The sequence below is a fragment of the Myotis nattereri genome (genome assembly GCF_964212035.1).
Source record: "Myotis nattereri genome assembly, chromosome: 8".
NCBI classification, from domain to species: Eukaryota; Metazoa; Chordata; class Mammalia; order Chiroptera; family Vespertilionidae; genus Myotis; species Myotis nattereri.
In genome coordinates, this window is record NC_138083.1 from 12978273 (window position 1) to 13005752 (window position 27480).

Genomic DNA, 27480 nt, shown 5'->3' on the forward strand with positions numbered 1-27480 from the left:
TCTTAACTTAAGTTAGAGATGTGTGTTCTGAGTTTGGGCATGACCAGTCAGGGTCACTGGTAAATGAACTGGGACAGTGCATCTGCACTTGCCTCAGGAGCACGCAGGGATGGCTCTGAGCTTGGCTTTTTTCTCCTTCCTCTTTGAGAAGTTCAATTGTTGTCTTTCTTACTTGGTTCTAACTTCTCTCTATCCCTGGACAGAGGCAGAACTTTGCGTCTTGGTTTGGCTGCAGTGATAGTGACAACCTGAAATGCAATGAGTTGGAAGGCAGAGGAAGGGACTCCCACTCCTATTAGGAACACAATAAGCTGAAAAATCATCGACCTGCTCCAGAGAGTAAAACCCTGGACGTAGGGGAAAGAATCTACCATTTTCTGGCCTTAATTTTTTTTTCTCTCTCTCTCTGTTCAGAGGGCCCAATAGACATAAACATGAGTGAAATTGGAATGGATACCATTCATGAACTCTTCTCCAAAGACCCAGCCATCAAGCTCGGAGGTCACTGGGCACCTTCCGATTGCGTGCCCCGATGGAAGGTAGGCTGTGGAGTCAGACCTGAGGTGCTCAGACTGCCATTGTTTCAGATCAGCATGGGACTCACTGACTAGGACATTCTCTAATTTGCTTCCTGCTACCCAATGAAAAGTATTTGCATTTGATGGAAATACTTCGGAGGAATGGGTTTCCCCTAAGGACTCTTGTGTAGCCAGAAATTTACATTGTCCTGGTGACTGAGCAGGACTCTTTTGTCTCCTTAAAGGACTATTGGTTAAGCAGCGGGGAGGGTTGGTAGGTCTCTTAGGACACATTTACAGAGACCATCTTCACAAATTCAGTGCTTCATGCCCTATTCGCCATTGTTACTATAAGTTTAGTGGAGTAAAAACTGGAGGTAGCTCACCTGACACTGAGCATTTTGAAGTACTTGTTCTGTGCCAGCCCTGGGAGATGGCTGGGTGCAGCAGTGACCCAGGAGGGTCTGGAACAGATCAGTGTTTCCAGCCTGTTGCTAGAATGTAAAATCAGTGTAATGATCATCATTAAATAAATCTATTTATGTTAAAGCACCTTGCACATTGTAAGGGGAAGTACTATATTTTAGTTGTAAAGTTTATATATCTATGGATATATCCGTGTACTGGGTCACCATGTAGAATGTGTGTCTTCCTCTGGGCTGTGGTCTAGAATGACTCCATTCAGCAGGCCCACTCTGTGTACAGTCGGGCACATATAAACAAGCTCCACTTACTCCAAAGGTTTGACTTGCCGAAGTAGTTCTTCCTTTAAAGGAAGTTGAGGTCAAGGCAGCCTCCAGCCTGACTCCCCGAGGGCTGGTCGCTGATTCTGCAGAAGTTGAGGGGACTAACAGGGTGGCCTCTTTCTCTCGCTGTGACCCACTCCAGGTGGCAATCCTCATCCCCTTCCGGAACCGCCACGAGCACCTCCCCGTCCTGCTCAGACACCTGGTTCCCATGCTGCAGCGCCAGCGCCTGCGGTTTGCATTTTATGTCATTGAGCAAGTGAGTGGTCGTCCTTTCTCTCCTCTCCTTTCTCTTCCGAGGCAGCAGTTAGAGTGCTTCAAGCTAATCCATCTTCGCTGTGAAGAGCTGGTAAAACGGAAGTCTCGTGACTGAGTCACCCTGAGCTGGGCAGGGGAACAGAGAGCAATTCTTTGCTCCTCTTTGAAATGTTGCTCAGTCAGTACCACAGATTTGAGTCCAGGGTGGAGCTTTGTTTACCCGTGCACAAAGGCCTCTTGTGTGGCCGTTGCTGGAGTTGCTTTGGGTGATGTCTTCGGGCTCCAGGAAATTCCCTTATGATAAGGCGCTGTGAGTAGAAAGGGCAGCGTGTTCTTCCTTCCTTTATGGGCTGGGTAGTCCAAGTGTTGTCCACCACAGCCTGGGAGAGAGCAGCTCGGGTTTGTCATCCCCACCCCCTTTATTTCTAAGGGAACCGAGGCTGGAGATCAGGTGGCTTGTGAGTCAGTGGTGCCGGTGCTGGTCTTGTCTCACTTCCGGCCCAGCCATCCTTCCCAATGGGTTTCAGTAAGCGTTCCTCTAGGCAGGGCGGAGGCAGCAGCGACTTTGCTTCAAGAATCCTTTTAAAAATAAAGTTCTCCTTTCAGGTTGGCACCCAACCCTTTAACCGAGCCATGCTTTTCAATGTCGGTTTTCAAGAAGCAATGAAGGACTTGGACTGGGACTGTCTTATTTTTCATGATGTGGATCACATCCCTGAAAGTGACCGCAACTACTATGGGTGTGGGCAGATGCCAAGGCATTTTGCAACTAAATTGGATAAATATATGTACCTGTGAGTATCCTTTCCTCTTAAAGAAGTTAAATCTAAAAGGATGATGAGATGCAAAGATGGCAGATCCAATTAGCTCCAACTCAAATGCCCATCAACTGATGAGTGGATAAACGAAATGTAGTAGATCCACACAGTGGAACACTGTCAGTATAAAGGAATGAATTACTGATAGATGCAACAACATGGATGAAAACATGCTAAGTGAAAGAAACCAGTTACAGAAGACAACATATTACATGATTTCACTTATATGAAATTTCCAGAATGAGCAAATCTATAGAAACAGAAAGGAGAATAGTGGTTTCATGAGGGAATGGGGGAAATGAAGAGTACCTGCTAATGGCTACAAGGCTTCTTTTGCAGGTAATGAAATGTATTAAAATTGATTGTGGGCATGGTTGCACAACTCTGTGAATATACTAAAAATCTTTGAATTATGTTCTTGAAACGGGTGAGTTATATGGCTTGGCAAGTATGTCTCAGAAAAGCTGGTATAAAAAATGTTCAATGAGCTACTCAGGTTGATGCATCTCAGCGAGAGGAAACAATTTCAGATGGTTCAGGGCAGTAGCACAGAGAGCCTTGTTTTACTATAGACATAGTTTTCCAGCGAGATGGCCTGTTCTAGGAGGGAAAAATTGCCCTTTCGTGCACAGATGATTGATGCTCTGCATCTCCTTTCAGGCTTCCTTATACTGAGTTCTTCGGCGGAGTGAGTGGCTTAACAGTGGAACAATTTCGGAAAATCAATGGCTTTCCTAATGCTTTCTGGGGTTGGGGCGGAGAGGACGACGACCTGTGGAACAGGTACTGCCCTTCTTCCCGTGTCTTCTAGAAAAGCTCCTTTAGACTCTCCAGGCCAGTGCTGTCCAATATGAATAGAATGCATAATTTAAACATGTTCTAATAGCCACATTTCAAACCGTTAAGAAAGAAAAAGAGGTCAAATTAATTTTAATATGGTAATAAAATTTGCTAGCAATGTATTTATCACAATGTATCCAAATAATAATATTTCAACATGTAATCAATATAACATGTTAATGAAATACTTTACATTCCTTGTTTCTTACTAAATCTTCAAAATCTGGTGTGTGCTTTCCACTCATAGCACATTTCACTGAGACCTCCCCAAGCCAGAGGTTGAATATTAGTGATGTGCACAGATTTATCCGTGCTATCAGTCAAGACTTGTATTATACAAGTTTGTGTGAACGGTTTTGTGACTGGTGTAGTAATTCCATAAGGCATGAATAAGCAAAACCATTGCCACCTGTTTACTTTTAGGCTGGCTTTTAAAAAGAAAGTATGTGTTGGCTGTTAATTACAAAGTTATATTTGTTGGTAAGAATTCATGTGATACAAAAGTACATACACCAAAGAGTGTAAGTCTTACTTCCCTTTGCCATCCTATTTCATTCCCAGGAAGTAGCCATTTTAACACTTGTTTCTTTCTGCTTCTTTCTATTCATATATAAGCAACTCTGACACATCCTTCTCCCCTCCCACCACGATCATATAGTGAGGACCACTCCATTATTTTAATAATTGCGTAGTATTCCTTTATGCACATACACATTAATTTATTTTTTAATATATTTTTATTGATTTCAGAAAGGCGGGGAGAGATAGAAACATCACTGATGAGAGAAAATCATTGATCTGCTGCCTCCTGCACACCCCACACTGGGGATTGAACCTGCAGCCTAGGCATGTGCCCTGGCACGGCATGAAACCAGGACCTCCTGGTTCATAGTCAGTGCTTAATCACTGAGCCACACTGGTCGGGCCACAGTAATTTATTTTAATGTCTCCTGTTGTTGTTTACGATTTTGAACATCCTTTGTTCAAATGTGCAACTGTTTCTTTCCATTGAATTCTTAGTTGCGGAATTACAGAGTTAAGAAGTAAGTGCACTTTAAATTTTGATAATTATTGCCAAATTTTCTTTCAAAAAGATTCTAGTCAGTGGTGCCCATTTTCTTACACCACTGCCAACAATGGAGATAAACGACCTTTTAAATTTTGGCCACATTTTAGCCTTTAAGTAGCCACAAGTGGCTCATGGCTACGACACTGGACAAAGCAGCTCCGGACAATTCTTGCTCAATCTATTAGGTAAAAATGGCATCTCATCCTTTTAATTTGAGTTTCTTAGGAACCTAGGGAGGATGAAGAGCTTTTCCATACACTTAACTGGTTTGGCTGGTCCTTGAATCCAGTTGATCTCTCCCAGAACATCTGTCACAATTTTCCTCTCTCTCTTTCTCTCCCCCTCCCTTCCCCAGCTCAGGGGAGAGGGGCAGCTTCTGTGCAGGAACTGTGGTTGGTTCGTTCCCCAGCACCCTGCACCATTCCAGGCACACAGTAGGCATTCCATGTATACTTATCAAATGAGAGTATAATTTGGAGTAAGGAGGATATTGAAATAATATGAAAATGACCGTAAATTTTCCATAGAAGACAAAGTCTATTAATGATTTCTTAGAGCCCTATTAAGTTTCCAGTAAACCCAGCTTGGGAAATCTTACCTTTATCATGGCGGGATAATATCCTGAACACCTTCTGTAAATTCTGCCTCCCTTGTAGTGACTTTTCATAAATTGTAAAGTTTTACATTGAGAGATTGTCATGTAAATTTGTTTATTTCTGTAGTGATGGGGGAGGTGAGCAGAGACATAATTTAGACCTAAGCAGAGAAAACCCATAGCAACTCTGACTTTTCTAACTTGCTTTGTGGGAGCTTGTGGAAGGGAAGGTTCTTTCCACCCATGAGAAAGGTGTGTCTGATAGGACCCCAGCGAGCCAGCAAGAGGGAGTGGGTGTGCGCTCATCGGCCGGGAGCACCACTGTTGGACCTACCACCGAGGACCCGTGTCAACCTTACCCTCGAGAATTTTGAACTTCATTTTGAATTTATTTTCTTTTTTCAAAACTTTTTTGTAGATTTCTTTTATAAAACCATGAACTTATCCAGAGAGTATAGGTAATTTGAATATTTAGATGCAGAGAAAGTTCTGTTGTTCAACTTGGGTTTCTCAGCCTCAGCCTAGGTCACGTCTAGGACTTGATCACTTTATCTAAGCGCCCATTCTCTTTGTCTTGGGCAGAGTACAGAATGCAGGCTATTCTGTGAGCCGGCCAGAAGGTGACACAGGGAAGTACAAGTCCATTCCTCATCACCATCGAGGAGAAGTCCAGTTTCTGGGAAGGTTGGTGCCTTTTCCTCATTCCTCTGAGGACTGTCCTCGACTTTGCATTTCCAGGGGTCCCAGGGCACATTGCAGCCCCTCGTCTGACTCCCCAGCCTCTCCCCAGGTCCCTTTCTGACAGCTGTTTCTAGGTCCCAAATAGACTTGAACGGTGAGGCCAGCGTTTGAGGGTGAAATCAGACTGTTGATTGTAAGATCCTTTAAGGGAATCACTCACTCCTCATCTTACACTTTGTAGTCTCCTCTGTAGCTGCCGAGAATTGGGGGAAAGTCCACTCGGGTAAAGGTCTTGGACTTTCACTGACGTGACAGAGCAGAGTTGGCACCTGCCTGCAAACTCCGGTTCTGAGGGGTGGCCCTGAGCCTCTGTTTGTGTGGTTGCAGTTGCTTTAACACCTCTCTGCTTTCAATACGTAAATCCTAGGTTGGATTCTTGGGGCGTGTGGACGGAGTTGCACCTCTGCATTTTCAAGGGCAACTCTCTGTCTTTTGTTAGTGGGGGAGGATGGTCTCTGGAGAGCCAATTCTGATTGCATGAACTCTGTCTTCACGGGAATTACAGGGCACTGAGTACAGACTCTGAACTTTCCCATCTGATGTATTCATATCTTACCTCCCACTTCCCCATTCTGTGACCTTGGGCAAGTCATTTAACATCCTGAGCCTTGGTTTCCTCATTTGTTTGAGAGGTGGGTGCCTCAAATGAAATCTGTAATAAAGCAGCTGGCATGAAACAGGAGGTGTTTCTAATATAACAGCATCGGGCAGGGAGCAGCCGAAAGGCCGGTCACCCGCCATGTGTCCTCCCCTGTGGGCTGCCTGCCCCATCGTCTGTCCTGAGGGGGTCGGGCCCCTCTCAGAGCCACCTCTCTTCTCTGCACCAACAGGTACGCTCTGCTGAGGAGGTCCAAAGAGCGGCAAGGGCTGGACGGCCTCAACAACTTGAACTACTTTGCAAACATCACATATGACGCCTTGTATAAAAACATTACTGTCAACTTGACACCTGAGCTGGCTCAGGTGACGGAGTACTAAGCTGAGGAGGGAATGTGTGTTGCTTTACCCACCACCAGGAAAGCGGCCTGATGTGTGGAGATGTCTTGGGGCTCCACACGGGATGGGAATTAGAAGAACAGTGTCTAATGAAGGATCACAGGGTTCAAGGAAAACTGTGAACAGAGTACACGCACAAAACCTTCGCTGTTTGGACCCGCTGGGATCGAGGGAGTCCGCTCGGGAACTCCTTTCATCAGGACTGCTTTCTATTTTCACAAGACAGATGTCTGTCCTGCTGCTCTTCTCCCCGTCTCCTCCCCGACGTCCATCTTAGCCACAATCTCCAGAACCGGAACTGTGATCCGCCGTGGACCTGCCCCAGAGCCTGTCCCACGAATGGCCTTTGGAGCTTCTTGGCCTTCAGAGCAAAGAGGCGGACAGACGCACCGCAGGGCAGCTGTGTCTTAGGAAGAGCAAATGAGACTCCACACACCATCTCTGGTGTCCTCTTCGGTTTCATTTTTTTTAAATTACCTGCTTTGGGTGGGGATCGAGGGTAGAGGGGAGGGATTGGGGAAGATAAATAGACATGTAACAATCACTTCTTGAAGAAGTATAATTGTAAATAAGCCATGTAAAATGCCTTTTTTAAATTTAATTTTATAGCTGGCTTCAATTCAAACTGAGGATTTATCTTATTAGATCATTATTTGGTTGGCAACTGCAGGAACTCCGTTAAAATGCTGTGGAAGAATATATCTCCCAAATTGCTGTCACTTTGGAAGGGAGTGGACTTAGGGCGCGTCACAAAAGAACAAAACAGTCCAGTCTTTGTCACTGGCACCTACTTCTGCCCCCGCCCAGCCCCTTCTCCCAAGGTCTTGCTCTTGATTCCCTCCCCTGTTGGGCACGGACATGCTCTTCCCAATCTTTTGCTGAACAGGAGGTTGCTGTTTTACAGCAGGCACTCCCTCTGCTCAAAGCAAGCCCTTGGCGGGGGGGGGCACTCACTGGGCACACGGCCACCCACGGGTCCCTGCACTTTGTTTCGTTCTTTCATCATCATCAAGAGAGCGGATGAGTGGTGTCTCCCCTCTTCATCCTCCCACCCTTAAATGTTTTTCCCCTCTTGAGGAACAGGACCACAATTTCTAAAATCTGTGCCTAAATTACCAACTAGCGACCAACCAGTGATCCCTCTGAATATTTCCTTTACTGATTTCTGGAAAGATTCTTTGTCAACATTATTAACTAGTACATAGAGCTAGCGAGCAATCGAATGATGAAGAACTCATCTGGGAGCAAGTGACACTTCTGTGTCGTGTGTCAGCTGGGATCCAGGTTAGACCAAATCCGAGCTTTCAATCGGACTGGCAACGCCAGGGCGCAGGAGTCACGTGGGCTCTTCACACCCCATGTGCTTTTGGAAGTCAGATTCTAAATTGCATTTGAATTTGTGCCTCCCTGTTTTTGCCCTGAGCCAAATCCCTCAATTCACAGTCCTGGTTGACTTCTGCAGAATTTTGAAAAATGCCAGTTCCCCCCCTCCCTTTCCATAAAACATATTTATAAATCGTGATTGGGAGTACTTTCTGAAGAGTACTTCATATTTTTTTTAATTGCCTTGTTTGCCTTCAACTTCCTTAATTTCATGGTTTACATGGATGTGTGTGTAGGGGTATATTTGTATACACGTGTGGGTTGGGGTTTTCTCCATTGCATGTGTTGGTTCCATGGACGTATGATCCCCACAAGCTGTGGGAGTGATTGGCCAGGCCTTGTTTTTGTTAATGTTTTTGTTCTTTTGAAGAATAGAGTGGTATTTAGAAAATCAGTTGCTCTTATCGGCTCGTATGAGAGAGCAGGCTGCTGCCCTTGAAAATGCTGGTAAGCTGTATCATATGTTTTAAAAGAATTTGAGAATTTCATGCTTTAAAAGACCTTCACGAGGGAACATTACACATAGTTCATTTGGTTTTCCTTTGATGTATGGTGCATATAGCAATAAAGACTACTTTCCCTCTCACCCCTCACTCCCCCCACCCCCCACCCCGAGACCTCTGTGCTGGCCTTGGCTTCTCACCCTTCCCATTCCCCTTCCCTCATCCGTCACTGAAGGCCGAGCTGCTCTCAGTGTGACAAAACCAGGATGCCGTTTGGCAGAACCGGCCAGGACAGACTGCCGGTCTGCTGGTGGTGTTCTACCGTGATCTTCTTTGAAGCTTTTTTTATTAATGTCGTTACAGCCAGGAACCAAATGTTGGTAAAAGGCTGACACCTGACTTAAAAAAGAAAATGCTGGATTGAGGACAAAAAGGAAAGGTCTCATGAAGTGGGGTCGCTTAAATTATCTTGCAATCACGTGTAAGTTTGTATTATTAGTGTGAACTCTTACTGTGTGCTGTTAGTCATTTATCCACCGCGTTGAGTCTTGTGCGGGAAACTAAAATGTTAAAAACACACAGCTGGGCCTGAGTGCTGTTAATGGTGTGAAATTCTCATGTCAAAAAAGAAAAGGAACAATAAGAACCAAATGTGACCTTGTGCATATTTTGGCAGCTGAATTAGTTAAGGCTACTGATGGGTGACCCCTTACATCATTCTTGTCTGATTACTGAGTACAGGGAAAGGTTTTCCTTTCACACTCTGGTGTTGTTTTTTTTGGGGGGGGGGGGCGGTGTTACTTGCAAAAATATTCTTTTTGACATTACAGGGACTCTAGTAAGAGCTCCTCTCTCGCAGACATTAATAGCTGAGCAACAGCCACATGTATTGATTGTATCCACTCACCGTTGACGATGACATTGAACGTAGCTAGCTTACTTCCATCACTATGTTTTTTTGAGCTTGCTCTTATGTTTTAAGAGGTGCCAGGGGTACATTTTTGCACTGAAATCTAAAGATGTTTTAAAAAACACTTTTCACAAAGATAGTCCTTTGTCATTACATTATTTACTCATGTGTTTGTACATTTTTGTATGTTAATTTATGAATGATTTTTTCAGTAAAAAATACGTATTCAAGAACCAAACCTTGGTGGTCGTCTCTCTCTGCCTAGGACCCTGTGGCTTCTTGGGCCTTTCTTTTCTTATGCGAGTTCAGCTCCTCCATGTGTTCCTTCAAGCACTGGGCTTCTCCTTTGCTCAGCTCAGCACTGGGGGTTCCTAAGAGCACTGCCCCCCCGACCCTCGCAAGCAGACCAGTGAGTGAAAAACGCAGCCAGTGTAGCAAAAGCACCGAACCCCACCGTCCTATCCAGGCCTCCTGCCACAGCAGGGTTTTCTTTGAAGAACTGGCCCAGGTGACGCCCAAGTCGATTAAGACCCCTGAGCAAGGGGAGGGTGAGGGTCGACAGTTTAGATCCAGAAGGTCCGCTGGAGTCACTCCAGAGTTTGCCGTCTGCCTGATTCTGCTCAGAGATGCTAATCGTATGAATGCTGACCACGCACTAATATTTATGAGTGTAAAGTTCTGTGCCCAGGAGTTGGGGACATAATGACGAGCAACAAGACAGGGTCAGTGTCATTGCTTACTGTTCCCCCCGCCCACCCACCGAGGTTAAAGTTCCAACCTTGATGAGTGCTGTGAAGGAGATACGTGGGCACCGGGTGCACAGTGGGGCAGCTGTCCCCGAGGTACAGTGGGTGAGCTGCAGGAACAGGAAGCCAGGAAGGTTAGATCAAAGGACCACAGTGGACGCTGTTAGGCTGAGGGGTTGGGTTGGGCCAGACTGTACTGCAGGGCCTTGTGGGCCAAGGTGAGGAGTTTAGATTTTAACCTTAGAGCAGCGGGTACAAGAGTTTCCAGCAGGTAGGGCTCAGTGTCATGTGATTAGACAGTAATTTTTAATAGATCACTGGCTGCAGGGAGAGTGGGGGATTGTAGAGAAGCAAAGGGGAAGCAGGGGGGCCAATCAGGTGAGTCCAGTCCATGGGCCCATACGAAGGAGAGGATGGGTGCTGGAGTAGAACAGCTGTCGAGAGGAGGGGTGCTGGGGTAAGACAGCCGTGGAGAGGAGAGGTGCTGGGGTCAGACAACCGTGGAGAGGAGGGGTGCTGGGGTCAGACAACCTGGGCACAGGTTGCTGTTGGGATGGAGGACTCCCTCGAGCTGCTGGCTTCCCCACTTGGTGGATGGCAAGGCCATTCCCTGAGATGGGGGCACTGGAATCAGACCAGGTTCCCAGGGAGGGTCCTTCGATCAATTGCGAGTGTATTGAGTTCAGGGGGTTTTGAGACAAGCAAACAGAAATGACGAATAGGCAGTCATACATGTTCTGGTTTGGGGACTCAAAGGAGTGGTCGGGACCAGGGATGGATTTGGGATGTAGGAGTAGAGGAGGAGCTGAGTAGAGCTGGAAGCGTTGTAGGGCGAAGAGAAGATGGCCATGGCCCAATCTCTAACATCTCCGTGTAATAACATTTGAGAAGAGGTGAGTGAACGAAGTAGACAGGAAGAGAGGCAGGAGGAAAACGAGCGGCTAGGACAGGAGATTCGTGGGAAGAAATGTTCAAGGGCGTGGCCCACAGCAAGGATGCAGCAAAGCAGTGAAGTAAGTTGAGTGAAAGCTAATGGTTGGTCATGTGGCACAGTGGTTTGGCCAAACTCGGGGACGGGGGAGGGGCACGCTGGAGTTTGGCGGAGATAGCAGGAAATGAAGCATCAGTCCTCCGTGTTGGCGCCTTTTCAATTTCACGAGATGAGAGAAAAAGAGAAGGCGGGTGGTTTTAATTTTCCAACAAGAGAAACTGAGTGTGTTCTTGAAGCAGAGGGATATGCCCACCAGAGAAAGATAGTGAATATACCAGAGCCCAGGGACCATCCAGCAGCGTGCTCCTGAGCTGGGACAGGGCAGGAGGCTGGAAGCAAAACCCCGGAGGAGTGAGGAGCGAGGAGCCCTTCGCACACCACTTCCGGTTGGCGACACAGACACGCCAGAGACCAGGGTTGCCGTGAGAAAGGTCACGGACCTCTTATCTCCCAAGGTAGAGTGTGGCTGAGTGGGCTCCAGGCACTGCCACTTCCTCCCACTGTATTGTTTTTCTTAATTTTGTGGAAGTCCAGTCATAAAAATAGTAGCTCCCATTTATTGAGGGCTTGCTCTGTGCTAATTAAGCACCTTGTACACAATTAGGCCTCAACCCTGCAAGGTAGACTTGCCCCTTTTTCTAGAACCTCGTTTCTCAACCTCAACTCTGGATACCTGGGGCGGGTGGATTCTCTTTCCGGAGGGGAAGGCTGTTGTCCTCTGCACTGATGCATGTTCAGTAGCACCCCTCCTCCCCAGCGGTGACAGCCAATAATGCCACCAGACATTGCCAGACGACCCTGGGAGAGCAAAATCCCCTGGTTCCGCTGCTCTAGGGCTGAGGCACAGAAGCCACCAAAGCCACTGCTTGCCTGAGGTCACAAAACACCCATGGAGCCACCTGGCATGTGGACACCAAGTCTTTTTACCCCAAGGTTAATGCTCTGAACCCCCAAGCTGCCTCTGACCCAACTTCTTCTTTGCATATGTGCCCTTAAGAGCTTTTGTTCAGACACAGTTCACAAGTACTTTTATTATAAACTAGAGGCCTGGTGCATGAATTTGTGCACGGGTGGGGTCCCTCAGCCTGGCCGGTGATTGGGGCTGATCGAGGCCATCTCGCCCAGTCCCTATTGGGGCCGGCCAGCGGTGGGGAGGGACCGTGGTAGGTTGGCCAGCCGGGGGGAAGGACCGCAGGAGGTTGGCTGTGGGAGCACACTGACCACCAGGGGGCAGCTCCTGTGTTGAGCGTCTGCCCCCTGTTGGTCAGTGCACATCATAGCGACCGGCAGCTTAGGCTTTTATATATATAGAATAGATGTAATACATGTGTACCTGTTTTTTTTTTTGTGTGTGTGTTTTTTTAATATATTTTATTGATTTTTTACAGGGAGGAAGGGAGAGAGATAGAGAATTAGAAACATTGATCAGCCGCCTCCTGCACACCCCCTACTGGGGATGTGCTCGCAACCAAGGTACATGCCCTTGACCGGAATCGAACCTGGGACCCTTCAGTCCACAGGCCGATGCTCTATCCACCGAGCCAAACTGGCTAGGGCCATGAGTACCTGTTTACTGGGAAAAGTTCTAAATCTCATTCCCTTTAATGCCAGCAGTCTGGCTAGTATCTGTACCTATACACAAATACCTACATGTATGTATAGGAAAACAAAGACAGGTAATACACACTTTTTAAAAAACAAACATAAGTTCCCTTAATAAGCTCTTGATGTAGTGATGGAATTGTCAGCCTCTTTGGTCTCTCAGCCCTGGGAAGTTTTGTAGACAGGCAGTATGAATTAACCCTTGTCCCTTCTATGATTGACCATGCCCTTTATATCATCAATCCCCTGGAATTGATTTATGTGAGGTAGGCGAGGGTCCAAATGTATTTTTTACTGAATCAATTGCTAATTGTCCCAACAGTTTTTATTATTATAATTGCCTCACTTATATGAAACACTGTATCTCATATATTAAATTTTATAACAAGATTCTTCCATTCTGCTGAGCTCTTTGTCTCATTCTGCCTTACATGGTTTATATTTACATTACTATATTTCCATAGTATGTTTTTATAAGACAAGTGTCTCTCCTCCAATGTTTAAACAAGTTTTTCTAGAAGTGGAGTGTGCATACAGAAGAGTCCACACATCATATGTGAATAGCCAGCTTTTTGAATTGTCAGATTGAACATACCCATCTAACATCATTTATTATCAAAATTTTCTTGGCTATTTTTATGTATTAATCCAATGAAATTTAGATTCATTTTGTCGATTTCTAGTAAAAAAAATCTAGGGTGAAGATTGGCATGGCATTGAATTGTTAACTTGGGAAGGCTCAGCATCTCTACAATATTAAGTCATATCTAGAACTATTAATTTTTTTATTTTTTGCTGAAAGAAACCTTGGGCCATCTACTCCAGCCATAACCAACTCATGTCCCCACAACTACATTGTTATTATTCAGTGGGTTTCCAATTTAAAAAATGGTGTGACAAAGAAGAATCCCTATATAATAGGCAGCCACAACCTTACGGCCTCTTTCTGTATTGTGATCTTACTTTGTATTTACTTCCATTAAGATAGTTCTTTTAACAGAAATGTCACAGCTCTTGCACTGACTACAAATCTTGGCTCCATTTACTTCTCCTGTGGGTGGGTTGGTCTGAAGCATTAGACTTTAGTAGTGAGAATACTTTGTATTTATGTGTGGTGCTTTATAGGGAAGCCTGCATGGACTGACCGCCTATGGTCTGTCCAGCACGGTGCTAGGGGGCTCCTGTGTGTTGAGACACCTCTTCCTCTCCGTGTGGAAAGCATTGTCACCTCCCTTTCCCAAAGGAGCAGACAGGACCTGAGAGCGGTGACCTCACCGCGGCACCCGCGTCAGGATTGAGGGTTGGGTGTGTTTGGCTCTTTCTACATCCATTATCTTATCTCATTTGGTTCTTTACCTGTCAGAGGGGTTCATTCTTTCATTCATTCAGCAAATATTTGAGCACCGACACTGTACTTCAGGTCATACCGAACACTCGTCCTGGACTAAGAGCTGGGGATTGAACAGCAAAACAGGGCCCGTGTGCTCCATTCTAGTGGGGAAGAAAGACCAACAACCAGCCAAAACCCACTTCATGGTCTTGACGATTTTGGGGAGCAACAAGGTACAGTCAAGATTTCAGTTCTAAATAGTTCTGCCTCCAGAACTGTTGATGAGGATGTGGAGAAATGGGGACCCTTGTGTGCTGGTGGAGGGAATGTCCAATGGTGCAAATGCTATGGAGAACAGTACGTCTTTAAAAAAGTAAAAATAGAAATACCACGTGATCCATCTATTCACTTCTGAATATATATCTAAAAGAATTGGAGGCAGAGTCTCAAAAAGATATTTGTACACCTGCATTATTCACAGCAGCCGAAAAGTGGAAGCAGTCCCAATCTCCACTGATGGATTAGTGGACAAAAAAAGTGGGACACGATTTAGCTTTAAAAAGGAAGGACATTCTGACGTACGGATGAACCTTAAGGATATTGTGCTAAGTGAAATAAGCCAGTCACAAAAGGACCAATAGCATACGATTTTATTAATGTGAGGTTTTTAGAGAAGTCAAACATAGAAACCTAAAGTAGACTGGTGGCTGCCAGCGGCTGAGAGGAGGGGAAGTGGGGAGTTGATGAATGCACACACAGTTTCATTTTTGCAAGGTGAGAACGTTCTGGAGATTGGTTGCACAATAATATGAATATCCTTAATACTGAATTGTACACATAAAAATGGTTAAGATGGTAAATTTTATGTGTATTTTACCGTTATTAAAAATTTAAAAAGTAATATAATGAAATGCTATTTCTCAACAACTCCTAATAGGAACTGCCATTGTTACCACTTTTTTTTTTTTAATATGTTTTATTGATTTTTTACAGAGAGGAAGGGAGAGAGATAGAGAGTTAGAAACATCGATGAGAGAGAAACATCGATCAGCTGCCTCCGGCACATCTCCTACTGGGAATGTGCCCGCAACCCAGGTACATGCCCTTGACCGGAATCGAACCTGGGACCTTTCAGTCCGCAAGCCGACGCTCTATCCACCGAGCCAAACCGGTTTCGGTCATTGTTACCACTTTTAATCTTGGTAGCCCCTAATGTAATGGGCCCTGATTAAATATTTGTTGACTTAATTTGTAAATTATAAAAAACAACAACAAAACACCCAGCCCTGGCCTGCGTGGCTTAGTTGGTTGGGCATCGTCCGGTGCACCAGAAGATTGCCAGTTCGATTCCGGGTCAGGAAACATACCTGGGTTTCGAGCTTGATCCCTGGTGGGAGGCGTGCAGGAGGCAGCCAGTCAATTGATGTTTTGCTCTCACATTGATATTTCTCTCCCTTCCTCTAAAAATTGATTAAAAGTCTTGAAAAATAAGTAAGTAAATAAATAAATAACCAAAACCTCTATTGTGTTTTTGGTCATCTGTTCAGGCAGAATGACAAACACAGAAACGTCGTGTCCCCGCCCCATCACCCTAAATCTCCAGCCAGCTCTCTCTTCCGCTGTGTCCCAGGATCAAGGAGCGTCAGTTTAATATTGTAACTAGCGCATCCTTCCTGTGGCGTGTCCTCTCTCCGCTCAGCAGACTTGTTTTCCGTGTTTCTGTATAATCTCGTCACTGCCACTGCCTTCTCCTCTGTGTTGACAGAGCCCGGCTGGTTTGTCCATTCTTGGGCGGTTTGCTTCCTCCCATGCTATTGCTATTGCTATTGCTATTGCTATTGCTATTGCTATTGCTATTGCTATTGCTATTGCTATTGCTATTGCTATTGCTATTGCTATTGCTACCTGGTGATCACCTGGCCAGTACATATTGTTGGTTTTATGTTTCTTGGACTCCTTCCTTGTTCTGTGATCCTGCTTCCCCATTCATATTTCTATTAATGTTTAGCCTAACTCGGGGGGAGTACGGGGGTTGGCAAACTCTGGCCAGTCAGCTGCCTGGATTTGTAAATAAAACGTTACTGGAACACGGCCATGCCCTTCCGCTTACATAGGGTCTACGGCTGCTTCGAGTTACAGTGGCAGAACGGAGTAGTTGTGACAGGGATGTGTGGCCCCAAACTCTAAAATATTTACTACCTTTACAGAAAAAAAGTTTCCAGCCTGTTGCCTAACTAATCCAGGTTAAAGTACAAAAGGTGAAATTTTGTGTTTGAGCCTGGCCCTTTTCAGGTAAGGCTGTAAGTACTAGTCAATAATTCGAGTGCGGTTAAAGCTGACCTGGGCACATGGACTTTGGGGGACTTTCCCTGGCTCCTCCCTCTGCTGGGAGCCCTCAGCACCCAGTGCTGTGTAATTGTTCTCCACATCACATCATCAGATCCTTCCACTTGTTAATTTATTTGTGCGCTGGTTTATGATCTACATTTCCCCCTCTGCATTGTAAACTTGGAGGCAAGAAGCTCAGTTCGCCTCAACTCCCCGAGCAGTGGCCGGCAACAGGGGGGATTAAAATATTAGCTGAATGAAGGAAAGAAGACAAGGGAGTGAAGGAGGGAGAGAGGGAGGGGGGAGGGAGGGAGAGAGAGAGAGAGAGAGAGAGAGAGAGAGAGAGAGAGAGAGAGAGAAGCTTTTTCAGGCTTCTTTGCTTCTCCTTTTGTCCTTACAGAAACATGGACCACCCTGGCTTATTCTCATTCCCTGTCTGACTGCTCCCCAGGCTGAGGTCAGAACTGTCCTTTCTGGTCCCTATTCTTTCTAGAACTAAGAGCGGACTTACTCCCCACTTCCCCTATTCCTCACCCCAGCCTCCCCACACCGCGGGGACCTCGTTCCTGTTGGGCTGCTTCGCCAAGCTGCCCACTGCTGTCCTGGGCATGAATCGAGCAGGGCCTGTGGGTGGCAGGTCCAGCAGTGGTGGGAGCTGAGGGGCACAGGCGGGGGTGGGGGGCAGTGAGGAGAGGTCGGCAGGTGGTGCGAGGAGGCGGGGCTGTGCTTCCTCCCAGGGAAGCTGTCTGCCAGCCACAAGCAGCATTCATTTCACAAGTGGCATGAGTTACTCTTAACAGCTTGTCCTCGCTGCTAATTCCCATGTGATGATAAATGTGAACATTACTCAGTGATCATGACCGCAAGGGAGCAGCTCACCCACACCTGCTGTGGAGCATTCGTGTCTGTCACACACCAGGGACTGCATGTCGGGCCTGGGTGTTCCCATGATGGTCAGTGGCAGCTTCAAGGGTGGCTGCGGGGCTGTAGAAGGTGCCTTTGATCCCTGCCCCATAGTTTCAATGCCCCCGAAGTCACCCTGATAAACATACAGTGAAGTAAAGACGCCGAGGTGCTAAGCAATGGTGGCTTCAGGACAAGTGCCTGGCCTCACGTTTGACCCGATGGCCACCGGTCCCTCTTACAGAGACACTGGCTGTGGTGCCCACTTTCCAGATGAGGGAACAGGCTCAGAGAGGAGAGTCACCCAGTCTAGTCAGAGCGGCTAAGTGACAAGATCAAGATTCACAGTGGAGATTTTTCCAAGCCCCACTCTCATTTCATAATCCAATATAGTTAAGAATAAATTCTCAGAAGAGCTCAAATTCTTAAGTTTTAAAAAATATTTTTATTGATTTCAGAGAGAGAGAGAGAGAGAGAGAGAGAGAGAGAAACATCAATAATGAGAGAAAATCATTGATTGGCTGCCTCCTGCACACCCCACATTGGAGATCGAGCCTACAACCTGGGCATGTGCCCTGACCAGGAATTGAACTGTGACCTTTTGGTTTATAGGTCGATGCTCAACCCTGAGCCCCACCAAATTCTTAACTTTTTAAAAAATCAGAGCCACTCTTCTAAATAACCCTAGTATCAGAGGCAAAAATCAACACTGAAATGGCAAATTACCTAGACTGAAAAGTAGACACTGTTCATCCAAAGCATAGCAGATGCAGCAAATATGTCCATAGGGGAAATCCAGAGCCTACAAACTTCTAATATTAAAAAAGAAAAAGAAAAACAAATGAATTCAGTATTTAATTTAAAAAATAGAATATATATATATATATTAAAGTAAGAGTAAGAAATTAAAGGTTAATTCTGCAACTAATGAAGTAAAAAATAACTTAGTAGAAATGATAAAAAATTTTAAAGGATTCTTTCAGAGGGAAGCAGCGTAAAGTAGATAAATCCTGGCAAGTCTCACTCAGGAAAAGAGTAAAAAGAGCACGATTGGGAGTAAGTGAGGAGACATAACCACAGAATCAGGAAATGTTTATGAATCCTTTCAAAAGTAGCCCCCTGTGCCCCTCGCGGCCCTCGGCCCCTCTCGGGCCTCCGGGAGCCACCTGCGGGTGGGGCCCTGTCTCTGAGTCTGTTTCCAGTGAACCCCGCAAAGTTGTTGACCAATTAGAGCCATAAAAATAGCACCTGCCACTCTGCAGTGACAAGTCCATTCTTGAGAGGTGATGACTCAGGGGGCCCCCGCCCAGGTCACGCAGCCCCTTCTGCATGACTGTTCTGTTTACGTCCCACTGGCAAACCCAGACTGGCGTCTGGAAGGGCCTGGGGGTGTGTGCACATCGCCAGACCGAAAGTCCCCAGAACCTCCACTTTCAGCGCCCGGGGGCTTTGTGGCTTCGGTCGAAATGGCGTCAGAGTGTCTTTTTACGAATGCGACGCCCACAGCTCTTCTAACTGGAGAATCAGATCAGTAGTCAAACCCCCTCTGGAGAGACACTGCCAGCCCCACTTCTGGTCCGTATCAGTTTCCAGGCACCGCAAAGTCCCGCCTTTTCACCCTTTTGAAACCAGAAGCAACCTGAGACAGGGCAGCTGCTACTCCTGTGCATGCGCTGGATGGGCAAAGTGCGGCTCTCTAGGTCTCAGAAGCTTCATGCTCCTGAGCCTTCTCACTTGCTGGCCACTTTCACTCCCCTACTCACTCTTTCTCACCAGAGCTCTCTGATATTGCGGGCCAGGAGCTAAACACCGAGATACTGAGATGAAGAGGCCCGAGACCCTGTTCTCAAATGGCTGGTGGGGGAGGCAGACAGCCAACATTCCTAATGTTCCAGTATGAACGATTTGTTTATCTCCTGAAGGTAGAGACCTATGGCTGCCTTGTTCACTGCTGTAGACGGAAGCCAGGTGTGCAGAACAGTGCCTGGCGCATAGTAGGTGTTCAGTATTTGTTGGTGGGTGAATGCACGCCTGTATGCATGAATATGTAACCAGATGCTTCGAGAGTAATGCTTCATTTTGGAGCTTGAGCTACGGGGTAGTGTTAGGAAGAGCAAAGACTGGAGGTTGGGGTGAGGATTGGGGGAGGAATTTGGGGAAGTCGAGATGTCTCTTTAGGACGTTTCAAGTAGGCAATTAGATACTCTGGCCCAGAGCCCGGGAGAGAGGTGGGGATGCTGATGGGAATGTGAGGTTCATCGCATTTATTTACAGGTGCAGAAGGAGTGGTTGCCAAGGGCGTGGCTGGGAGGGTCCAAAGACCAGCCCAGCGGGAACGTTGCTAAGCGGTGACCCTGCGCATGGGCGCCACGTGATGGACTTGGCAGCAGGGATGGTGACATCAGAGCCCCGAGGCAGCACACAGGGTGGAAACCTGGTTGGAGGACACGGCCGCGGGGGTGGGGGCAGAAGTGAGCGAGTCAGGGAGGGTGGGCGTGCCCATCAGAAGCTCGATGGGGGACAGAATGCAGGGATGGGGCGCCTGCGGGCTGATGATGGGGTCAAGGGAGGACAGTTTATGTTTTTCTAACACAGGAGGGCCTGAGAGGAGAAACTGAGGCTGTACAAAGAGGCGGTTGCTGGAAAAACATCCCTGAGCAGGCGGGAAGGAGGAAATGAGCCAGGCCCCCTGTCCCTGGACGTCACCAGCTGTGTCTGCTCTCTCCCTGTGGGACGCTGGGCAAGTTCTGGGCTCCGTCCTTAGGTCCCCAGGCCCCAGGTGACGTGTGTGTTGCAGCGGGTTCCTCCTGGGCTGGGTAGGTCCCTGGGCTGAGCAGGCTCCAGCAGGGGAGGCAGTTTTCATGTCCGACACCTGCTTGTGATGGCTGTGGGCTGTCCCCAGGGAGGCCACCAGGCTCCCCCGCCTGCCGTGCTCCAGGGTTCACAACCAGGCTGGCTGGGCCCTGCAGGCTCCGTCCAGATCGCTGGGCCAGACTGCTTTGAGGGGAAAACGAAAGTTTAGAATCTGAGGGGCTGCCAGGCGGGGTCAGAGGGGCTCTTGGGATGAGATGGGCCCGGGTTTGATCCTGCCTCTGCGGTCCTGGCGTGGGCCTGTGAGCAGGCCCTGCGTTTCCTCTCTGGGTCTTCGTTTTCTCATCTGCAAAACCGTCACCATCGGTCGCTATGAGGGTAAACGAGGTGCTGGCTACGGAATCCTTCCTCCTTCCTCCTTCCCGCCCTCCTCCCCTCCCTCCTTCTTCCCCCTTGGCTTTCTTCCCCTTGCAGAAGCCAGTTCTGCTGCTGGAGTCTCCCTCTCCGTGGGTCACATTACCTGGGTGGGGCCTGGGCCCCTGGGGTTCTGCTGAGGCAGCCACAGCCTCGGCCCCACCCACCGGAGGCGGGGCTCGTGGGGCCACAGGGTCCCCACTGCCTGCTTATCTTTCTCGCCTTCTGCCCTCCCCCGCCTGGGCCCAGTACCAGCATTTGCCCGGGACTCCACACAGTACAAAGGAGGGGGGCACTGAAGACTTGGGGGGCTGGGCCAGATAACAGGTGCATTGTGGGTCCAGAGATGGCTGGGGGCTTGCCCGAGCCCGCACAGCAGCAGGAGGGCAGATTGGAGACAGCTTGTCATGAGTCCCCTGTGGGACCTTCAGCCCGCGTGGCAGTGGCCAGAGCTGCCTGGGGAGTAAAGAGGGCGAGGATGCAAGGACACCGCCCAGGGCGGCTCCTGGGTGCCCGAGGTTAGCGCTGGGCCCAGTCTGTGACTCAGGGGGCCTGCGTGGGTCCCGCAGGCATCTTCCAATTCGCTTCCCAGAGGCACGCAGACTGGGGTTGAATCCTGGCTGTGTTTCTTAGTAGCTGTGTGAGCTAAGGTAAGTCATTAGCACTCTGGAGCCTCAGTTTCCCCAGCTGTGAAATGGGGATGATAGTAACGGTTAAGCCCTTTGATTAGGAGGATTTAAAATGCAAACAACATCAAGTCACTCCCCTGCTCAGAGCCCTGCAGAGGTGCCTCCTGCACTTGTAAGAAGTCCTCTCTTCGCACCCACAAAGCCCACAGGGCTCTCTCGCTCTCTCCTGATTTTCTCTTCTCCGGCCACTCGGGGGTCCCCCTGCTCCTCCATCTCACTGAGTTCAGGACGTGTGCCGTGCTGGGCCCCCTGGCTGGCATTCCCACCACAGTTCCCTCAGCTCCCCTCCTCACTGTCTCACACTCCTGCTGTTTACTCCACAGCACTGAACACGCTCTGAAAGAACCATACTATTTGTTTACCTGTCCCTCATCTGCCCCTGAAATTCGAGCTCCACAAACACGGGCTAGATCTTTTAGTTCTTGGCTCTTCCCAGTACCTAGCACATAGTAGGTGCACTACAAATATTAGCTACTGTACTGGTAAGTTTTTCTACAATGATTTCTGGGACCTCAAGGTACTTAGAGCTCTGTGGGTGAATGGTGAGATAGGGGCCACCCTTTAGTGGCTGGTTTCTCACGCATCCATTATTTCATTTATTCATTCAGAACCATGTCCCTGAGGACCTACTATGTGGCAGGCTCTGGGCTGGGTGCTGGGAATGAGGCTGTGAGGTGGAATGTTTGAGCTGTGCCAGCTCTCATGGAAAGGATGAGTTGGCCCTCAACCCTAAACCTTCCATGGCTCCCTCTCGCCCCAGCCAAAGTCCACACTCCTTATCTGAGCATGCCCGCTCACTCTAATCTGGGTCCAGCCGGCCTTTCTAGAAGGACCTCTCAGGGCACCGATGGCCCCTGCTGCCACCTCTGTACTGTTTTTCACTCCAGGGGCCTGCTCTTTCCCACCCTAACCCGTGGCCGAGCATGTACACGTGTTTGCAGGAACACACAAGGTCGCCCTCCTGCCTCTTGGCCCTTCCAGGCCCTTTCATATTCCAATTGTCCTCCCAGCTCCCAAGAGCTTTCCCAATTGTGTCGTCAGATGGGCCCTAAGCCTGTCAACCAATCTTCGTGTGAATTTTCTCTGTCAGGACCATACACCTACCCCATGGCTAGTCGGGATGATCTTATCCCTGTTTCACCAAAAGGCACCAAGGCACAGAGAGGGTTAGTAACTTGCCCAAGGATACACAGCTGGCACAGCGGACTCAAACCCAGCAGACTGAGCCCAGGTGCAGGCTTCATGTCCCGGACCTGCGTCTTAGCTATTAGCTGGGCCTTCCCACCAACCCTCGTGTCATCAGCCTGTGGGGAGCATGCCCTCACACCTCCTGCCTGCCCTCCTGCGGCTGCCCCCCCAAGCCTGCCTGCTCTATAACCACAGGCCCGAGCCCCATGCTGGGGGCTTTACTCTCCTCCCTGGAAGGCTCCTCATGATCCCTGATGGGGAAACTGAGGCACAGAGCAGGGAGATCAGACCTGCCCCCAAGCTGGAGAGCAGGGGGTCTGAGTCAAACACAGGCTGTCTGAACCAGAAGCCCACGCCGTGCTCCCCTGCTGGCCTTCATGCTTAGTGCCGCCGCAGCCGGCCGCAGCCCCCCGCCCCATAGGGGGGCCGCCGCAGCCGACCGCAGCTGGCTCCATGGCCGACCACCACAGCTGAGCACCGGGTGCCAAGCGCCTGCTGGATGGCCCCTGGTTCCCACTGCTCTCCCACGTGGCCTCATGCTGGCCGGTCAGCTCCGTCCTGTTTTCCGATGCACTTTGGAGATGAGAACTGAAGCTCGAAGAGTGGGATGGCGTGGCCAAGGCCACCCCGCTGTGGAGGAGTGGGGAGGGTTTAAAACGGGCCGTGGGACCTCAAAGCCCCGGCCCAACTGCTCTGCGCATCCAAGCGGCCAGGCTGCCTGCGTTTCTCTCCCTCGCCCGGGGAAACACCTCCCCTGGGAAGCTCCAGGTGGTCAGTCACTCCCAGCCAGCGCTTCCCGGGGGCTGACAAGAGGGAGCCGCCCTTCCCATCGGCTGTCAATGGGCCTTTATGGGCCAGGCCTAGCCCAGCCCCTGTCCACCCCCTGTGGGCTCCTGGTGACTCGTGGGCTCTCAGCCAGCCGCTGTGCGTGGCCTGGGAACCCGCCACCCCAGTGAACAGGGCCTGCCCGACAGGTCTGCTCCAAGGCAGGCTCTGGAGGTGAGCAGCCCCCGGGCCTTTGCACTTGCTACTCCCTCGGGCAGGAAACACCTTGCCTCAGTTTCTCCCACAACCAGTCCCTTCTCACCCTTCCAGTCCCCACTCCATGTCCCCACTTCAAAGAGGCCCTTCCTGGTCTGGCTCACTAGACCGTGAGCTCCAAGAGGGCAGAGCTTTTCTGTTGTGTGTGGGAGACCAACAATAAAGAGGCTAACATTTCAACAAGATCCTTTCTGCTAGACCAGTGGTTCTCAGCCTTCCCAATGCCGCGACCCTTTAATACAGTTCCCCATGTGGTGGTGACCCCCAATTTCACTGTTACAAACTGAACATAATGAAAGCATAGTGATTAACCACAAAAACAATATGTAATTATATATGTGTTTTCCGATGGTCTTAGGCGACCCCTGTGAAAGGGTCATTCGACCCCCAAAGGGCTCGCGACCCACAGGTTGAGAACCGCTGTGCTAGTGGCATGCGCTGTGAAAACAATGGGGGAGGGTGTTTGGGGCGGAGGCCTCTGTGAGGCTGTGGTATCTGAGCAGAGACTTGGATGAACAGAGGAGCTATGCCGTATCTATGGGGAAGAGAGTTCCAGGCAGAGGGAACAGCAAGTGCAAAGGGCCCGAGGCAGGAATATGCGAGGAGACCAGTGTGTCCGGCACAGAGTAAGGGAGTGAAGATTGGGGCCGCTGAGGTCAAGGAGGTGAGATTGGCAGGGTTGGAGGGTGGGTGGAGTGGAGGGGTAGCTCAGGTAGGGCTTTCTAGGGCATGGGGGAACCTTTGGCTTCTCCTCTGAATGACAAGCGCTCCAAGGGACATGATCTGAGGGAGGTTTCCATGGGATCCTTCAGGCTGCCTTGGTGGAGAACGGACTGTAGTCTATATGGGGGCAAAAATGGAAGAAGGGAATTTATTTACCCAACGAAACGGAGTCCCTCCTGCGTCCCAGGCACGATCCTGGTGCTGGAAACAGCAGTGAGCAACTTCGACAAGAATCTCTGCTCACAGGGAGCTTGAGTTGGGAGCCGGAAGATGGTGACAGCATGGAGACTAAGGCAGGGGAGCTGGTTCAGACAGCCTTTGTTTTAATCGGACCTCCTGCTTTCTAGCTGGGGGCAGGTGTCAGGGTTCGAGTATGCACCCGTGTGTGCATCATTCACGTTGTGGGTGTCCTTTGTCCAGGCCTGGGGGCTCCTGGAGGGGACAGCGGCCTTGCCGTAGCTGGATCCCAGGCCCCACTGGGGTTTGGCACCAAAACAGACTCCTATCTCATTCTACATATGGGGACATGGAGGCTCAAGAGCGCCATGGAGACTTGCCCAAGGTCATAAAGCTAACAAGTGGGAAAACTTGGGTTGCATCTAGGGCTTCTTCCCCCCCCCCCCCCCCCCCCCCCCCCCCGCCTCCCGGTGCAGTGGATGAATTTGACTTTTGACATTCAACTGTCTTGAAGGGCTCTCTGGGGGCCTGCTCTGCCTGGGTGTGATCCCTGCTGGTACTCGGTCCTCTGGGCTGTGAGCCTGGAGGGGAGCAAACTGGGGCGCACAGTGGGTGCTCAGTAAATGAACGCGGTTAAGCAGGCACCAGGGCAGGGCCTGTGACTGCTCCTGGGAGATTTTTCTCTCCAGTGGATTACTAGGTGATGTCTGAAGGCAGTTTTGGTTGTCATGCAGAGGGATGGGGGTGTGATGCTGACACGGAGTGAAGGGAGGCCGGAGATGCTGCCAAGCGACCCGCAATGCCCAGGACAGCCGGGACCACGGAGAAGGACCCTGTCCAAGGGCTGGCTGAGATCCTGGCCTGGAGGCCCACGTCCCCTGCGAATCGCCTCGGGTCGTCCCGCTGTGCGCTGGCGCCACCTGGTGGCTGCACGAGACACTGCAGCAGCCCTCGAAGGAGCCACGACTTCAGAAATGACCCCTCCAGTATTCTCGCAATAATACCAACCACAGCGACCGCCCGCCGCCTGGCGCGGGGCTCCCTGTGTGCCAGGTCAAAGCGAGATGTCTTACTTGGGATAAATCCAAATGCCACATCCACACTAACAGGCAACTAAGAATGGACGCACCTGAAATTGAACTGATGCTCTCGCACCCCGCAACTCCCAGCCTGTTCCACCCTCCCAGATGCCCAATGTTCACCCCCGGCTAGAACTCCTCCCCCCACCCCACCCCATGGCTCAGTGAAAGCAAAAGTACCTAAATGGCCCGCAAGGATTGAAACACACTCCAGCCCTCCTTCTCCTCTCTCTGCACTCTATTTTTTATATCCAGCAGGACACCACGTGACATACTTGACTCATTTATCTCGCTTATTATCCATCTTCTCCATGTGAACAGCTCCCTGAGGGCAGGAGCTGTGTCTGTTTGGTCACTGCTCTCTTCCTAGCATCCAGCACTGTGCCTGGCACACAGTAGGTGTTCAATTGGTTGAACAAATGGATGGGTGATCCATACAACACCCCCGGCTCCCACTAGAATTTTGTGGATTCTAGTCTCACCTCCACCACCAAGGCTGCTCAACATTGGACCAGTTAGTTAACCTCTCTTGGCCTCAGCTTCCTAACAGGAATTAAAAATAGTACCGCCTCCTTGTGCTCTGAGAGCATTAAATGTGTTAATACACGTGTTTAGAATAGTACGTCATGCCTAATAGGGGCTCAATAGGGTCCGTGCCTTACTTCAGTCATCTTTCTCAGCCTTCTTCCTCCTGCCCACCCTCCTCCACTTCTTAAGCCCCTGGAGGGGAGGGCTCATGTCTCAGTCATCTTCTTTAGTCTTTTGCACTTAGTAGGTGCTTATTAAATGCTGGCATTGCAGGAAGGACATTGATGGTTGAGGAGTGCTTCCTGTTCTCTACATGTTGTGAGTCAGGCTCTCCTACCCCAGTTTACTGGTGATGAAACCCAGGTTTCCACTGGCAGAGGCAGGACCTGCCCCTCCAAGCTGGTCAGGTGACTTCCTTCAAGCCAGCTCTGGGGGCAGAGGGTCAGGAGCAGGTGAGAGCAGAGGGGTGGGCTGTCATTCTGCAGAATGACCAGCAGGCAGCAGCAGAGATCTAGAACGACTCTGTCTCAGAAAACCTGGGAAACCTGGGCCTGCACAGTCCTGAGGGTAAACACCACCTTAAATTTTGCAGGCTGGGCACCTCACATGCTTCACCCTAGTCCAGACCCTGGTCTGAGAGGTCCCACCCTACCAGGAGATGCCTTTCTCCCGCCCTGGCTCAAACCCGATGCTGTCCTGGGCTCTGTGCTAAGGACTTGCCACGTGTTAGCTCATTTAACCTTCACAACAACCAGAACAAAGCAGGTGCTGTTATTGCCTCATTAGTCAGAGATGGTAGCTGAGGGTACATTGCATGTCGGGTGTATGGAGGCAGACCTCATGCCTTTGGATTCTCTGCCATGACTGTATTACACATTTGCATGGTCTCCTTGGGGCGGGGGTGTCCAAAGAAAGGGAGGCAAACATTTGTGCCTAGGAGGGTGGACTGCAGTAGAGCATAATGGTCTGTTTAAAATATTCATGGCACAGAACCTAGACACAGAACCTAGAGACAGAACATGGCAAAAGATCCTGGACAGAAACTGGCCACAGAACCTAGAGACAGAACCTAGCGAGAGAACCTGGCTGAAGAACCTAGAGACAGAACCTGGCTACAGAACCTGGATAGAACATGGCAAGAGAACCTGACTAGAACCTGGTGACTGAACCTGGCTGGAGAACCTGGACAGAACCTGGCTGGAGAACCTAGCAAGGGAACATGGCTACAGAACCTGGCTAAAGAACCTGGAGAACCTGGCTGGAGCACCTAGCAAGAGAACATGGACACAGAACCTGGCTGGAGATCCTAACCAGAACTTGGCTGGAGATCTTGGCTAGAGATCCTGGCTAGGCTGCTGATCAACTGAATGCTGTCTCCGTGTCATTCCTTCTTCGCTGACTCCGTCCACACCTTTGGGGACCCCTGGACCTCTTGGGGTTGGATCCCAGCAAATTCTCTCTCATCATTGATGATTCTATTTCTCTCTCCCTCTACCTTTCTCTCTGAACCAATAAAAATATATTTAAAAAACAAAACAAAATAAAAAAAATAATAAAATAAAATATTCATGGATGTTTCATATCAGAGAATCAGACAAGAGCCAAGAACTGGG

At 49.3% G+C, this 27480-nt stretch overlaps 1 protein-coding gene across 1 annotated transcript; it reads left to right on the top strand.

Moving 5' to 3' along the window:
• The first annotated feature begins 420 nt into the window (after positions 1-420).
• On the top strand, positions 421-9552 carry B4GALT5 (beta-1,4-galactosyltransferase 5). The gene is made up of 6 exons (XM_081097380.1): positions 421-539; positions 1407-1523; positions 2129-2316; positions 3001-3123; positions 5427-5528; positions 6416-9552. Exons 1-6 carry the CDS (start codon positions 435-437, stop codon positions 6561-6563), a joined length of 783 nt encoding a protein of 260 aa, XP_080953506.1. The 5' UTR covers positions 421-434; the 3' UTR covers positions 6564-9552.
• Positions 9553-27480: the final 17928 nt, after the last annotated feature.

Excerpts from the sequence above, each read along its gene's own strand:
- B4GALT5 (XM_081097380.1), top strand. The coding sequence starts at position 435 with ATGAGTGAAATTGGAATGGATACCATTCATGAACTCTTCTCCAAAGAC. Across the intron at positions 3,124-5,426 it reads GACGACGACCTGTGGAACAG|AGTACAGAATGCAGGCTATT; the intron begins GTACTGCCCTTC and ends TGTCTTGGGCAG. Across the intron at positions 5,529-6,415 it reads GAAGTCCAGTTTCTGGGAAG|GTACGCTCTGCTGAGGAGGT; the intron begins GTTGGTGCCTTT and ends CTGCACCAACAG.